The following is a 14,526-nucleotide window of genomic DNA, read 5'->3' on the forward strand; positions in this document are numbered from 1 at the left end:
CACCTAGGGTTGCCACTTCGGCCATGTTTTCCTGGACACTTATGAGTTACACATGCTGCAGGGTGTGCAGGGAGGAACATGTATTGTGTTTCTGGACAACACTATTCATATTCCTCCCTGCACACCCCGCAGCATGTGTAACTTATAAGTGTTCTGTATTTTAAGGGACAGGTGGCAACCCTACATACACCACACAAGTCTTGCTCGGAGGCTGCAAGCAAGCTGGTAATTGACAGTCGTGCAATTGTCGCTGCCGATTGGCTCACTAGCTGTTTCCTGCTCAGGACCAGCAGTTCTCTTAAGCTCCTGAGCAGGACTTTATCTATGTGTTTAACCTCTTGGGGGGGTTACAAAACATAGCATTCCAGGGCAAGTAATGAAAAAATTACATTCTCTAATTTTTGCACTACAATTTCCCTTTAAACATGAAAACATGTGAAGCAAACTTTTTGTTATTTTAAATGAAACTAATACAACAGTATCAGTTGTGTAATTTATACTAATGCTGTCTGATTCACCTATCAGCCAATGAGCAGTAATAAAAAGTTATCCAGTCATTGTTTCTTTTTCAAGGGGGGGGGTCTAATTTATTTCTTATTGGTGATAGCTTAGATCATGCGGTTTCTGTATATTTTTTCAGTGATGTGCTCACGATTCATTATTGGTCTCCAGGTTACTGGGCTGCATTATACGTTTTCAGAATTGGTGGACTGTTCAGGTAAATGCGTAATCTGAAATTAAGATTATCTCCCTATGGTTTCAGGGTAAAAGACCGGCCACGGATAAGGTGCGTCCATACCACTGGAAGTAAGATGGCTTGCATACCTTACAAATAACACTTTTTATGCTTTCTAATTCACAAGAAATAAGTTCTCGCTAGCAAATTGTTTCGCAATACTTTCTTCTCACTGCCGTGAGTTTTGCTGAATGCTTTTGCTGTGATGAAAATTCCAACAGAAGAAAAAGAAAAATGCTTGTGCCTGTTAAATGGACATGACACAATTTTTTCTTTCAGGATTCAATTAGAGCATATCATTTTAACCTATTTTCCATTTTATTTCTTTTATCTAATTTACTTTATTCTCTTTCTATCCTTTGCTGAAAAGCTTTCCTATGTAGGATCAAAAGCAGCAATGCACATCTGAGCTAGCGGCTGATTGGTGGCTGCACACATATACTAACTTGTAATTGGCTCAACTGATGTGTTCAGTTAGCTACCAGTAGTGTGTTGGCACTCTTTCAACAAAGGAGGCTAAACGAATGAAGCAAATTTGATAATAGAAGTAAATTTAAAAGTTATTTCAAATTTTATGCTCTATTTGAATTATGAAAGAAAAAAAATGTTTCATGTCCCTTTAAATTAACTTTGCTGAAATAAGAGTAATGGGAGTGCAGGATAATTTTTGGCTTTGCTTATAAACAGGTAAAGTGTTGACTTAACATACAAATATAAGCTTTTCTTGTTGCACGTTGAATAGGTTGTTTAAAAGAATGAATTGAAAATTGAAGCCACTAATAAGGTGAATCAGACCGCAATGAAATGGTTTTCTTTGCATTAAAAAAGGGATCAAGTCTCCTAATTTAGGTTTTTATTGGAGAATGAATTGATTTTAATTCGTGCTTAACAGGTAATTATGCAAATCATTTATTGGTAGATATTTAATTTAAAAACAAGAAAAAGCAAATATGTTCATTCATGCTTTTCCCCAACTTTGAAATGAAAAAGACGTTGCCAATTCCATATAAGTTCATCTGCACACGTCAAGGCCCAGGTGAGTCCTACACTAATACCTTTAGGTATGTGATGGATTTACAGTTCTAGTGTGCACATATGCTTTAGCTTCAACCCACGTCCAACATATTAAAACATGTAAAAGAGGGACCTATTTATACCACACCCAATTACAATTAGTTTCAATTATTGGCGTTGCCTTGTGTAAAAGACCAGACATCATGTGATATCCTGTGTTCTTGAGCTCCTTTGTAAGTTAAACCACCCACCTGTAAAATCTGTACCAGGTAGTAGCTATACCAACTATCACATGATCAGGAGTTCCAGAAGACCGAAAACAACCTAAGGAAAGCAAGGTTTTACAAGATGCCAGCTGTAGAGGCACAGTAGAAAGGATAATTGTACAAATATAGCCATCATATTAAAATATTTTCTACTCTGCGTATGATTTATATCTTATTCAGCACTCATATATAAATTTTAACGCATTATAACATCTTTAAAAGGATATGAAACCCACATTTGTTCTGTCATGATTCATATAGAGCATGCAGTTTTAAGCAACTTTCTAATTTACTCCAATTATCAATTTTTATTTGTTCTCTTAGTATCTTTATTTGAAAAGCAGGAATGTAAGCTTGGGAGCTGGCCTATTTTTTGTGGCTCTAAATGTAGCCACCAATTAGCTAGTGCTACCCAGGGTTCTGAACCAAAAATGGTCTGGCTCCTAAGCTTACATTCCTGCTCTTAAAAATAAAGATACCCAGAGAACAAAGAAAATTTAATAGGAGTACATTTCAAAGTTTCTTAAAATTGCATGTTCTATCTGAATCATGAAAGAAAAAAAAATGGGTTTCATATCACTTTAAAATGGGTTTCATATCCCTTTAAAGGGACAGTCTACTCCACTCCAAAAATGTTATTGTTTAAAAAGAAAGATAATCCCTTTATTATCCATTCCCCAGTTTTGCATAACCAACACAGTTATATAAATCCCTTTTTTACCTCTGTAATTACCTTATATCTAAGCCTCTGCAGACTGCCCCCTTATTTCCGTTCTTTTAACAGACTTGCTTTTTAGCCAATCAGTGCTCACTCCAGGGTAACTTCACGTGCATGGGCTCAGTGTTATCCATATGAAACGCATGAACTAATGCCATCTAGTGGTCAAAATGCATTCAGATTAGGGGCAGTCTTCAAGGTCTAAGAAATTAGCATATGAACCTCCTAGAATTAACTTTCAACTAAGAATACCAAGAGAACAAAGCAAAATTGGTGATAAAAGTAAATTGTAAAGTTGTTAAAAATTACATTCCCTATTTAAATCATGAAAGATTTTTTTGGACTTGACTGTCCCTTTAATGTACTTTTTACCTCTGTGATTTACTTGTATCTAAGCCTTTTCTGACAGCCCCCTGATCACATGACTTTTTATTATCTATTTTATCCAATTAGTGCAGTGTCTGCCACAACCCACGGTCGTGAGCACAATGTTATCTATATGGCCCACATGAACTAGCAGTCTCCTGTTGTGAAAAGCAAATAAAAAAGCATGTGATAAGAGGCTGTCTATAGTGGCTTAGAAACAGGCAGACATAGAGGTTTAAAGGTTATAAAGTATATTATTATAACAATGTTGGTTGTGCAAAGCTGGGGAATGGGTAATAAAGGTGTTCTCTATCTTTTTAAACAATAACAATTTTGTTATAAACTTTAATGACTTTGACTTGTACCCCCTATATAATTCTGCAAGATCATTATTTATGAGATAGGGATTTGTTTGGTATATTTTGAGTTCTTGGTACATTTTTTTCCACTGTTTTCTCACAATATTCTGCATGTACAAAGCCTGCATGTGTATAACACACACTGAGTAATCCTTTTTCTTTAGTAACTATCATTTTAACCCCTTGGTTGCCAGATAATGTTACAACACCTTGGATGATGCAGCTGCCAGATATAATGGTTATGCATGGTAAATAAGCCAATGTTTTTTGTCTTTCCTATTTTCTTAATGTCCCCTGCAGTTCATCTCATGCTATTAATGTGTTTTTGTTTTGTAGCAAGCAAAAAATTGCTGCTGTAGTCAGAAGCATGAACAGTTGTCAAAGACTGTGCAGAAAACGCCAAGCGAATACCGGCCCAAACCTCCATGTCCGCTCCCAGCCACACAGTGCACAGTAAAGTGTCTTGATTTATGCCTGACACTTAATCATTAATAAAAGCCTATCATTAATATGGTTTTTTTGCATGTTACAATATGAAATTGACAGTTGGATGTGCGACGTGTTATAATAACGAATTGGCAAATGGATATGTGACACGCTGCTAACCTGGAGCTGTGACGTGTTTCTAGTCTCTCAGATCATTTTTCATTTTAAACCATATTACATTGTTACGTAAAGTGCTAGAGATCTTAAAGGGACATTAAACACTAAAGAAATGCTAAATAGAATGATGCAGTCAAAGAAAATATTAGTCTCAGAATAACATGTAGATGTGTTTTTTCATTAGCTGTTTAAATATTGACAAAACAAGTGTAAAGTTTTGGTGTCTATAAAACAATGGGAGCTGCCATGTTGTAACTTAGCTTACCTTCTCTGCTGTGGTCAATTAGGGGGAGTTATAAATAGGTCACTAGAGTGTGCAGCCAATGGCTGTGTGGAATATAACAGTGATCTGCACTTCCATTTCTAATAGGAACTGAAAAGTTCACAATTTCAGAATGGACTTACAGGAAAAGGGGACAAAATAAATAATGTACATATTCTTTATATATATATATTTATTTATCACTTTATATTACCATCTCAAAGTGTTTAATGTCCTTTTAAGTGTCAGATGCTCATCTTGGAAAAACAAACATTGATTGAGTCTCTTTCTAGCACATAAACGGAGCACACTCACATTCTGGGTATCATGCATGTGATTAGTTACCGGTAATTTATCACTCTTTCAATCCTACAAGAACAATACTATAAAAATGCCAGTTCTACTTGACTCAATGAAGCACAAACCCATAAGGATATTTAGGTTAATTTAAGGAATACCAGATCCCATTTAGAAAAAAAAAAACTTGGACGGTTTATTGTGCCACTGGATCAACGCTACCCACTGCAGCGATGCCCATTTGTTCCCTCCATAAAGGCGAAATATCCTGTCACTGTCATATATTCATTTTTAAAACTATTTGCTAAAGGGTGCATGTGTTGCTGCATAGTGTTTCACTCCAGGGATATTAATCAAATAGTAGCAGACAGGATTTAAATATTCCGCTTTTCTGTAATGGTCCCGTCAGATTTGATTTATTTATGTATTTATTTTTGAAGCTTCACAGGATCTATGCCCAGAAGGCTGCACAAATGCATATGTGTAATTTGCACAAGTCTGTTTTACACCACAATTTCTGCCATAAAGGGGCATGAAACCCAACATTACTCTTTCAAGATCGGTTTTGAACAACTTTTCACTTTACTTTTGTTATCAAATTTGCTTAGTTCTCTTGAAATCCTTCAGTGAGGATGCAACAAAGGATACAAGAAGAACAATGCGAATTAGAGAAGAGAAGTATCTTTTACTCTCCCTTTAAATAGAAAACTGTCCTTTTCTACCATTATATGATTGGGCACAAGTGCATTATAACTTTCTGCACACGTAGATCAGACAGCACCACGTAGTCTACTTTTGATAATCTTGGCGCCTTCTGTGTTCTTGTTTCTTCAGTCTGACGTTTTTATGGTTTGTGTCTCTGGACAAGCGTTGTCTGTAGGACCCTAGAACGCACCTGTAGGTCATTGAATTTGAGTGTTTAGTTTATTACAAGTTGATCACATTGACAGACCTGTGAATATATTTACTCACTAAAGTCTGAAGCCCATATGGTAGTGTTTACTTTTATTGCCACAATTTAAAATCAATACTTTACATTTATAAGAAAGTATGAATTAAATTTGCCTGATTCAGATAGAGCTTGCTTTTATAAGACACTTTTAAATGTACTTCTATTTTTTTAAATATGCTTTGTTCTCTTGGTATCCAATGTTGAAAAAGAATATGTACATATCTTACACTAATGGGAGCTGCTGCTTATTGGTGGCTGCACACATTTGTCTCTTGTGATTGGCTCACTAGATGTGCTCAGCCAGCTGCCAGTAGTGCACTACTGCTCCTTCAGCAAAGGATATCAAGGGAATTAAAGGGCCACTGTGTAAGTAAATATTTTCTATGCCTGTTACTAACTAACTACCCCAAATACGCTTTTTATCAATAGCATTTCATTAACATATCTCTACCGTATATCAGAAATCTTGTCTGCAAATTTTATTGTTTTCCAAACCCACTCCGTGGGTATCCTTTGCTCTGTACCAATCCGTTTACAATACCTAGGTTTCAAAATGGCGCTTTAAACACAAAGTTATTGGTTTAAGTATTTTGAACATGCAGTGCTGAAAATAGTGGGCAGGATAACATGACATCATCGGCGAATAAAAGATATAACTTTTAGATAAGTTATGAAACTTCGTTATGGAGAAAATATAGGTCAGTAGGTTTTAATTAATGTTTATTAACTTTAATATGTTAGTTGTTTAGCTTAAAAATTATAACAGGAAGTAATCCTTTAAGCATTAAAGGGACAGTAAAGTCCAAATTAAACTCTCATGATTCAGATGGAGGATGCAATTGTAAACACATTTCCAATTTGCTTCATTATCTTGTTATCCATTGTTGAAAAGCATACTTAGGTAGGCTCCAGAGCAGCAATGCACTACTGAGAGCTAGCTACTGATAAGTGGCTGTACATATATGCTTCTTGTCATTGGCTCACCTGATGTGTTCAGCTAGCTCTCAGTAGCTCATTGCTGCGCCTTCAGCAAAGAATACCAAGAGAATGAAGCAAATTTTTGATATGAGTAAAATGGATATTTAACATTTCATGTTCTTTCTGAATCAGATAAATTATGCTTTATATAAGCATAAAAATCGTTATGCCCATCAACTAGAAAAGCATTGTAGCCAAAAAGTAAACACAGATAAAAAACTGTATTGCCCCATGAAACAACAGATGTGTTTTAAAGCCTCCTTTACAAAAACGGCTATGAAATTATGGTTGCCATCTCGGCTATGTTTTCCTGGACACTTATGAGTTATACATGCTGCTGGGTGTGCAGAGAGGAACAGGAATTTCTACCCTGGACAGCACACAAATAGTGACACTGAACAACAGTGTTCATGTTCCTCTCTGCACACCCTGCAACATGTATAACTTATAAGTGTCCAGGAAAGCATAGCCGAGGTGGCAACCCTATATGGAAGACTATACAGATAAATGTTTCCATTGTTTTCTCAGGTGTCTCACATTATAGGACCCATACGCTTTGGTTCCCTACTCTTGCCACGTCTAGTTGCACATAAATATTACAGCTGCTAAATCTCACCTTCTGACTAGGCGGCTGGGTATTTTAATAAGCTATATTTTTAAGGCTGCTTCCAGTTAAATATTAGACTTGAAGGCTTGTATGTCCCAATACCTCTAGAGAGCTACTTAATAGAAGAGATTTTACAGGGAAAAATGAAGTTATGATCTTATTCAGTCATCATTTTGTTAGCAGAGCCATAAAGTATCAAAATAGCTTTAGGGCTTGTGCTAAAAAATTAAGTGTAAGCCATTTATGCAGAGGTGAGCGTTCTCTAGCTAATTGGCTATTTCGTATTTTTTTGTACTAGAGAATTTCTAATTTATTAGAGCCTAGATTTTTTATTTATTTATTTAAAGCATATTGTTGATGGGAAGTGTTCCCATAATTATATTTACCTAGATTTCTGTAAATAAACAAATTAAAGGGACGCTCAAGTAAAAATTAAACTTTTATGAATCAGAGCAGCAATTTTAAACAACTTTCCAATTTACTTCCATTAACAAAATGTGCAGTCTTTTTATATTTACACTTTTTGAGTCACCAGCTCCTACTGAGCATTTGTGATTGGCTGATGGCTGTCACATGATGCAGTGAAAGTGGAAATAGACATAAGTTTTACATTTTGTATTGGTCTTTTAAAAATAATATTTACTACTTAATAATAATGCACTACTTTGAGTTAGCTGAACACTTCAAGTAAACCAATGACAGACATATATGTGCATTCACCAATCAGCAGCTAACTCCCACTAGGGCATTGCTGTTACCGAGTCTACCTAGGTATGCTTTTCAACAAAGGACACAATAGAGTAAGTATTGTGGGTGTAATTGTTGTTTTACGGGTTCTCTTTAGTGGGTAAGCTACTATGTATTAGGTACTTCATGCAACTGTAGATCTTAAAGGTATAGTAAATTACACATTATAAAATAATTCATAGGGCGTGCAATTCTAAACAACTTTATAATTTGCTCTATCAAATTAGCTTTTTTCTCTTGGTATAATCTGTTGAAGACTAAGCCTTGGTAGGCTGATAGGCTTAGGAGCATTCACGTGTCTTTTGCACTCAATGACAGCAGTGCTTTGCTTGCAACAATGTATAACATTTCTATAAACATTTTTGCAAATATTGATGCCGGATGGCTATGGACACATGCACACTACTGGACACACCTAAAAGTACTCTTTAAAGGGATATGAAACCAAAAAATGTTATTTTGTGATTCAGACAGAGCTCACCATTAAAAAAATTGTGTTTCATATCCTTTTAACAAAGGATACTACGAGAACTAAGCTAAATTGAAAATAGAAGTAAATTGGAAAGTTGTTTAAAATATCATTCTCCATCTAATCCATATAAGTTTAATTTAGATTTTTCTGTCCCTTTAATGGCAAAGACACCTAATAAATCTGGAAAAGATAGGGGGAATCGATGCTAAAAAGATACCAAGAGAATGAAGAAAATTTGATAATAGAAGTATTTTGGGTTTTATATCCCTTTAATAATCTGTACAGGGTTCTTGTGAGCCATTTGCCAGCCTGGTACAGATAGAAAGAAGGTATAGTTGTTTATTTTGCTCCTAAATGGGATCCCTAAGTTTAAAGGGACAGTAGTGTAAAAAATTTTTTTCATGATTCAGCTACAACTTGTCATTTTAAACAACTTTCCAATTTACACCTGTTATCAAATTTGCTTCATTTTCTTATCATCCTTTGTTGAAGAGTAAATCTATGTAGGCTCCAATGAGCGCAGGCATGTCCATGTGTCTTCACAACTCTATGGCAGCACTGCTTTGTAACATTGTATTTAACAATTGTTGCAAACACTGCAGCCATATGGCGCACGCTCCTGAGCTCATTTTCAACACCGGATACCAAGGAAACAAAGCAAATTGGAAAGTTGTTTAATTGTGTATCTGAACCAAATAACTTTTTAGTGTAGGGAAGGGAACCTTACATTTCTACCTCCATTGAAACAAGGCTATATGTATCTCAGTTGCTTAGTTTTTGAAAGAGAAAAAAAAAATGATCTCTAGGGGCAGGCGTAAAGGTCCCTGCAAGTGCCTTTCTATGTGGGTGCACTCCATCAATTGTAAGCTATTAAAAATACAAAGCTTCTCAATGTATATGTGTAGATAGATAGGCAGATAGATAGGTAGACAGATAGGCAGACTGACTGACAGATAGATAGGCAGGCAGACAGACTGACAGATAGATAGGCAGACAGATAGATAGGCAGGCAGATATATAGGCAGACAGATAGGCAGACAGATAGATAGGCAGACAGATAGATAGGCAGACAGATAGATAGGCAGACAGATAGATAGGCAGACTGACAGATAGATAGATAGATAGATAGATAGATAGATAGATAGATAGATAGACGGATAGATAGGCAGGCAGACAGATAGATAGGCAGACAGATAGATAGGCAGACAGATAGATAGGCAGACAGATAGATAGGCAGACAGATAGATAGGCAGACAGATAGATAGGCAGACAGATAGATAGGCAGACAGATAGATAGGCAGACAGATAGATAGATAGATAGATAGGCAGACAGACAGACAGATAGATAGGCAGGCAGATAGGCAGGCAGATAGGCTGACCGACTGACAGATAGATAGGCAGGCAGACAGACTGACAGATAGGCAGACAGATAGATAAGCAGACAGATAGGCAGGCAGATAGATAGGCAGATAGACAGACAGATAGACAGACAGATAGGCAGGCAGATAGATAGATAGACAGACTGACAGACAGATAGATAGATAGATAGATAGATAGATAGATAGATAGATAGATAGATAGATAGATAGATAGATAGATAGATAGATAGATAGACAGACAGATAGGCAGACAGACTGACAGATAGATAGGCAGGCAGATAGATAGGCAGACTGACTGACAGACAGATAGGCAGACAGACTGACAGATAGACAGACAGATAGATAGGCAGATAGATATATAATGTTCAAAGTGCAAAAAAGCAGAGCACTCACAATCACTGTTTTTTTAGCAAAAGTAAAAATCATCTTTATTGCCTTTAATTAAAATCCATAGTATCAAATCCAGGCGTTTCGGTGTCCATAATGTCACCTTTTTCAATGGTTATAGACATAAATAGGACCAGCTGTGCTTTTTTGCACTTTGAATTACCTATTTTCATTGGCTTAGTACCCCGATGGGTGTGTACTGTTAAAGTGAGTGCACTTTTTAAGACTGGCAATGTCATATTAGTTATTGTTTATTTGTGTTTTGTTAATATCTGTCCCTTATTTTCCCTAGAAGGAAATGTTTTTTTTTTTTCCTTGCAAAATGATAGTTTATTTTATTATCTGTAATATAAATGCTGCATCCTGTGCAGTTACATTGTATCCAGCAGTTAGCAATGTTGTTTCAGAGCTTTGTGTAGCAAACGGTGAAACAAATGTCGTCACGTAGCCATTTGCAGTAGGAACACGCTGGCTGCTGTGATTCATAATCCCACATATTAATTACAGTGGCAATACAAGCAGAACTGTTATTCAGTGCTAGAATGCCTGAGGTGGGACATTTCTTTATGTAATTAAGCAATGCACAATTATTACTCTACTTGTCATTTACAAGAGCATATTTCCCAGAGGCAGCATTCAGCATTAAGTGGCAGATAGTCCAGTAAGCTGTGCGGTTTGCTCATCCCTTAGTCTACTTTTCCATAGTAATGAGGAATTACAGCAACAATCCCCTAGCATGTGATTTAACCCTTTATGAGGGAAATCTCAACTACAAAATACTTGTAGAAGCCGCTAGGATAGGGAAAACTACGCACTCCTTTACTCAGACTTGTTAGAAACATTGCAAATGTATTTTTCTGCATGAATGTAGTTTTACTTACTGTGCTGCATGTATTTGTGTTTTAGCAAGTACCAGTGGAGTATTTAGGTTTTGTGCTGCCCTAGGCACTCAAAACTCTGCTGCCCCCCAGCAAGGTTTTAGGCCTTTTTTGGCCATAATATTTGTTGGTGAGGGTGTTAGATTATCTTTTTTTCCCCCCATAGCATTTCAAAAGTAAATGTTTATGTTCAAGTGTGCCTGTGTGTGCGTGCAGTGTGATTTGGTGTAGTGTGTGTGTGTAGTGAGACTCAAAAAGTGCTGCCCTAGGCAAGTGCCTTGTTTGCCTAGGCCAAAATACGTTCCTGGCAAGTACTGCTCCCTTATTTTGCTTTCTACCAGTTTACCTAAAAACTTGTACTAGGTTTTCTGCACTTTTAGGAGAAATGAAAATTTGCCAAACTAAGGAAGGTGTCTGCCTGTGCTGCAATGTAAATATAAGATTTCTAGACAGCTACCTATGTGTTTATGCTGAAAACCCATTAGTGATCACAACATGCTGTCTTTAATTGAGGCAGAGAACTCGGTGTTCTATATTCCTACTCAAGAAAATATAACTGGAGTCCAGTAGCGCTCAGTTTGCACGTTGTTGTGACACAAGGAATGGCGGTTTTATAATAAAATATGCAGTGCTGCTTATTTGCACTAATTACCTTGAATATGATTGGCTTCTGTTAATACAGATTTCTGCTTTGGAACCTTTGCAGTCTGAATGTTTTTAACCCCTTAAAAGCCAGCAATACATTGGAGTTCTTGCAGGCGTCCAGGGGCATAAAATGTTGCGAATATTGATCATTTGTAAACCATTTGCTTATATCACTACTTACTAATTGAATATCTGCGTGATGAATCAATATTCTGCCTGCTTATGGAGTTTACAGTAAGTTTCTGTGCCTTATGTGATCTGGAGCAGCAGCGGGGTATGTTTTTTACCCATAGGGCTTCTCTCAAGTTTGTTTGAACTCTGTTTTAGAAAGCGAGACTTGGCCCAGCTGGAAACAAAGTAATAGGCTCAGCCGAAAGGAAACCGTATGTTCCCTCCAATAACATTGACAGCGTGCAATTAACAGACTTCATCTTCTTGATGGTGCTTGGAAAAGGAAGCTTTGGGAAGGTAAGTAGTATTCTAATTAAATAGGAGATGTATAAAGGTTCAGCAGTGGCCATATATGTCTATAACCTCAATTTACAATGACCCATTGATGTTGTTTCTTTATACACAATAGAAAAGAGCAGCAATGTATTATTTGGCGCTAGCATCTGGTGAGCCAATGTCAAGAGGCATATGTGCATAGCCACCAATCACCAGCTAGGACCCAGTAGTGCATTGCTGCGCCTAAACCTACATATGTTTGCTTTTCAGCGAAGGAAGTCAATTGAAAAGTCTTTTAAGGATTACTTTTGTTCCATAAAAATCTAGTTTTGACTTTCATGTCATAAATTAAGACTAACATTTTCTTTGATCATAAGAAAAGTTGTACTGGGATAAACAACCAATATCCATAATCATTGATGTAGAACAGCTCTTCATGCAGTCGCATTAGCAGATGTTCTGTTGTCATATGAGCTTAAACCAAGTACGTATCTGGAGTACATGGGGAATACATCCCTGATTCTGGGGGAGCTACAGAAATGATCATGTCCCTATAAGGATTCTTGCACGACTAATTGCATGAAAAATTAGAAGCTTGGCAGATGGCTTTTCAAGATGTGTATAAATGTATATAAAATAATCCAGCACATTAGGAGACCGGAGCAAACAGGATTTGTGGACAGTAAAGTCAAATTAAACTTAAATTGATTGAATAGAGCATGACATTTTAAGCAACTTTCTTATTTACTTCGTTATTAATTTTGCTTAGTTCTCCTGGTATCCTTTGTTAAAGAGTAATCCTATGAGAGCTCATAAATGTGCACTTGTCATTAGCGATCTGGTAACAGTGTTTCCACCAATGTCTTAGAATACTTAAGATATATGCAAGCTCCTAAGCCCCTATCAGCTTACCTAGCTTCTCTCTTCAACAAAGGATACCAAGTGATCAAAGCCAATTTGATAATACAAGTAAATTGGAAAGGTGTTTAAAATTGCATTTTCTATCGGAATCATGAACATTTATTTTTGACGTTACTGTCACTTTAATATATATTGCATGCAGGAGGATCAAATAAAGACTATCCTGGTATGTGTATGTATGTGTGTGTGTGTGTATATATATATATATATATATATATATATATTGGAAATCAGGAAGGCACTCTCCATAATAAATGTTCACTTTAATAAAGCGGTAAACGTTTTTGGGGTCTCCCCCCTCCTCAGACCAACAAAGAATACATAAACACTCACCCATATATACAGAACCCTCCACCGTGTACAGCTGGGCTCCTGCACGTTTGAATAGCGCAACTGCGCATGCGCTAGGTCGTTAAGGAGCACCAGTAAGGACAAAAACTAAAAGCAATTAAAAAATCATTGTGAAAATGGTTGTCACGTAAACTACATGCATAGCAACAGAAGTTAGACAGAAAAACACTCGTTATTCAATGTTATTTTACAAACTAGAAAATAATATGGGCATGAAGCAAATAAAGTCCCAACATCTTAATAATTTTTTGAAGGTTTTCAGCAGCACATGTTCAAAAAACATATTATATACTAAACAGACCGTCTTAGTAGTTACTGCCTGATAGACCTAGTCTACTACCTTGTCCAAATCTATACAGTCAGCTATACCCAATGATTAAATGAAACTACAAACCATAGTGGGATATGCTTAATACTTATCGCTATCTATTGTATTACAGTGTTGCATACATGGTCACATACCCGCATATCGTATTACAAGCAGGCACGTTATATTAACAAACCCCTATAACAAAAGAAATACATACACCTTAATATTATGGGATATTGTTACTTAACACTAAACCTGATCAAAGTTCCCATAAGGAAGGCAATTTTCATCCGGCCACTACAAAAAGCACTGGCAGTCAAGAGACATGTTCAGTCCCTTTGGATGCATGGTATCCAAATTAAAAATTCACTTGGACTCTTTTTGCAATAGACGTTTGACTCTATCACCTCCATTTGATGGGATGGGTAAAAGAACATTGAATAACGAGTGTTTTTCTGTCTAACTTCTGTTGCTATGCATGTAGTTTACGTGACAACCATTTTCACAATGATTTTTTGATTGCTTTTAGTTTTTGTCCTTACTGGTGCTCCTTAACGACCTAGCGCATGCGTAGTTGCGCTATTCGAACGTGCAGGAACCCAGCTGTTTAGAAGTACACGGTGAAGGGTTCTGTATATATGAGTGTTTATGTATTCTTTGTTGGTCTGAGGACGGGGGAGACCCCGAAAATGTTTACCGCTTTATTAAAGTTATTACGGAGAGTGCCTTCCTGATTTCCAATTTTTTGTATGCAATACTTTTGAAGTGCACCCCGGTAGTTGTACTCGGCAAGTGAGTGCTGGATCCTAGATAGATAGATAGATATAGATA

General features: G+C 36.6%; 1 protein-coding gene across 3 annotated transcripts in view; it reads left to right on the forward strand.

Moving 5' to 3' along the window:
• Positions 1-14,526, forward strand: part of PRKCA (protein kinase C alpha) — an 897,250-nt gene that overhangs the window by 770,470 nt on the left and 112,254 nt on the right. Inside the window, exons 9-11 of one of the 3 annotated variants that reach the window (XM_053707823.1) lie at positions 764-787; positions 3,796-3,912; positions 11,994-12,134. In XM_053707823.1, the coding sequence (XP_053563798.1) occupies positions 764-787; positions 3,796-3,912; positions 11,994-12,134 (282 nt within the window). The remainder of the gene's footprint in view (positions 1-763; positions 788-3,795; positions 3,913-11,993; positions 12,135-14,526) is intronic. The other 2 variants (XM_053707833.1, XM_053707842.1) reach the window with 2 other exon arrangements.

This window comes from Bombina bombina, chromosome 1 (assembly GCF_027579735.1).
Source record: "Bombina bombina isolate aBomBom1 chromosome 1, aBomBom1.pri, whole genome shotgun sequence".
In the NCBI taxonomy this organism is placed as follows: Eukaryota; Metazoa; Chordata; class Amphibia; order Anura; family Bombinatoridae; genus Bombina; species Bombina bombina.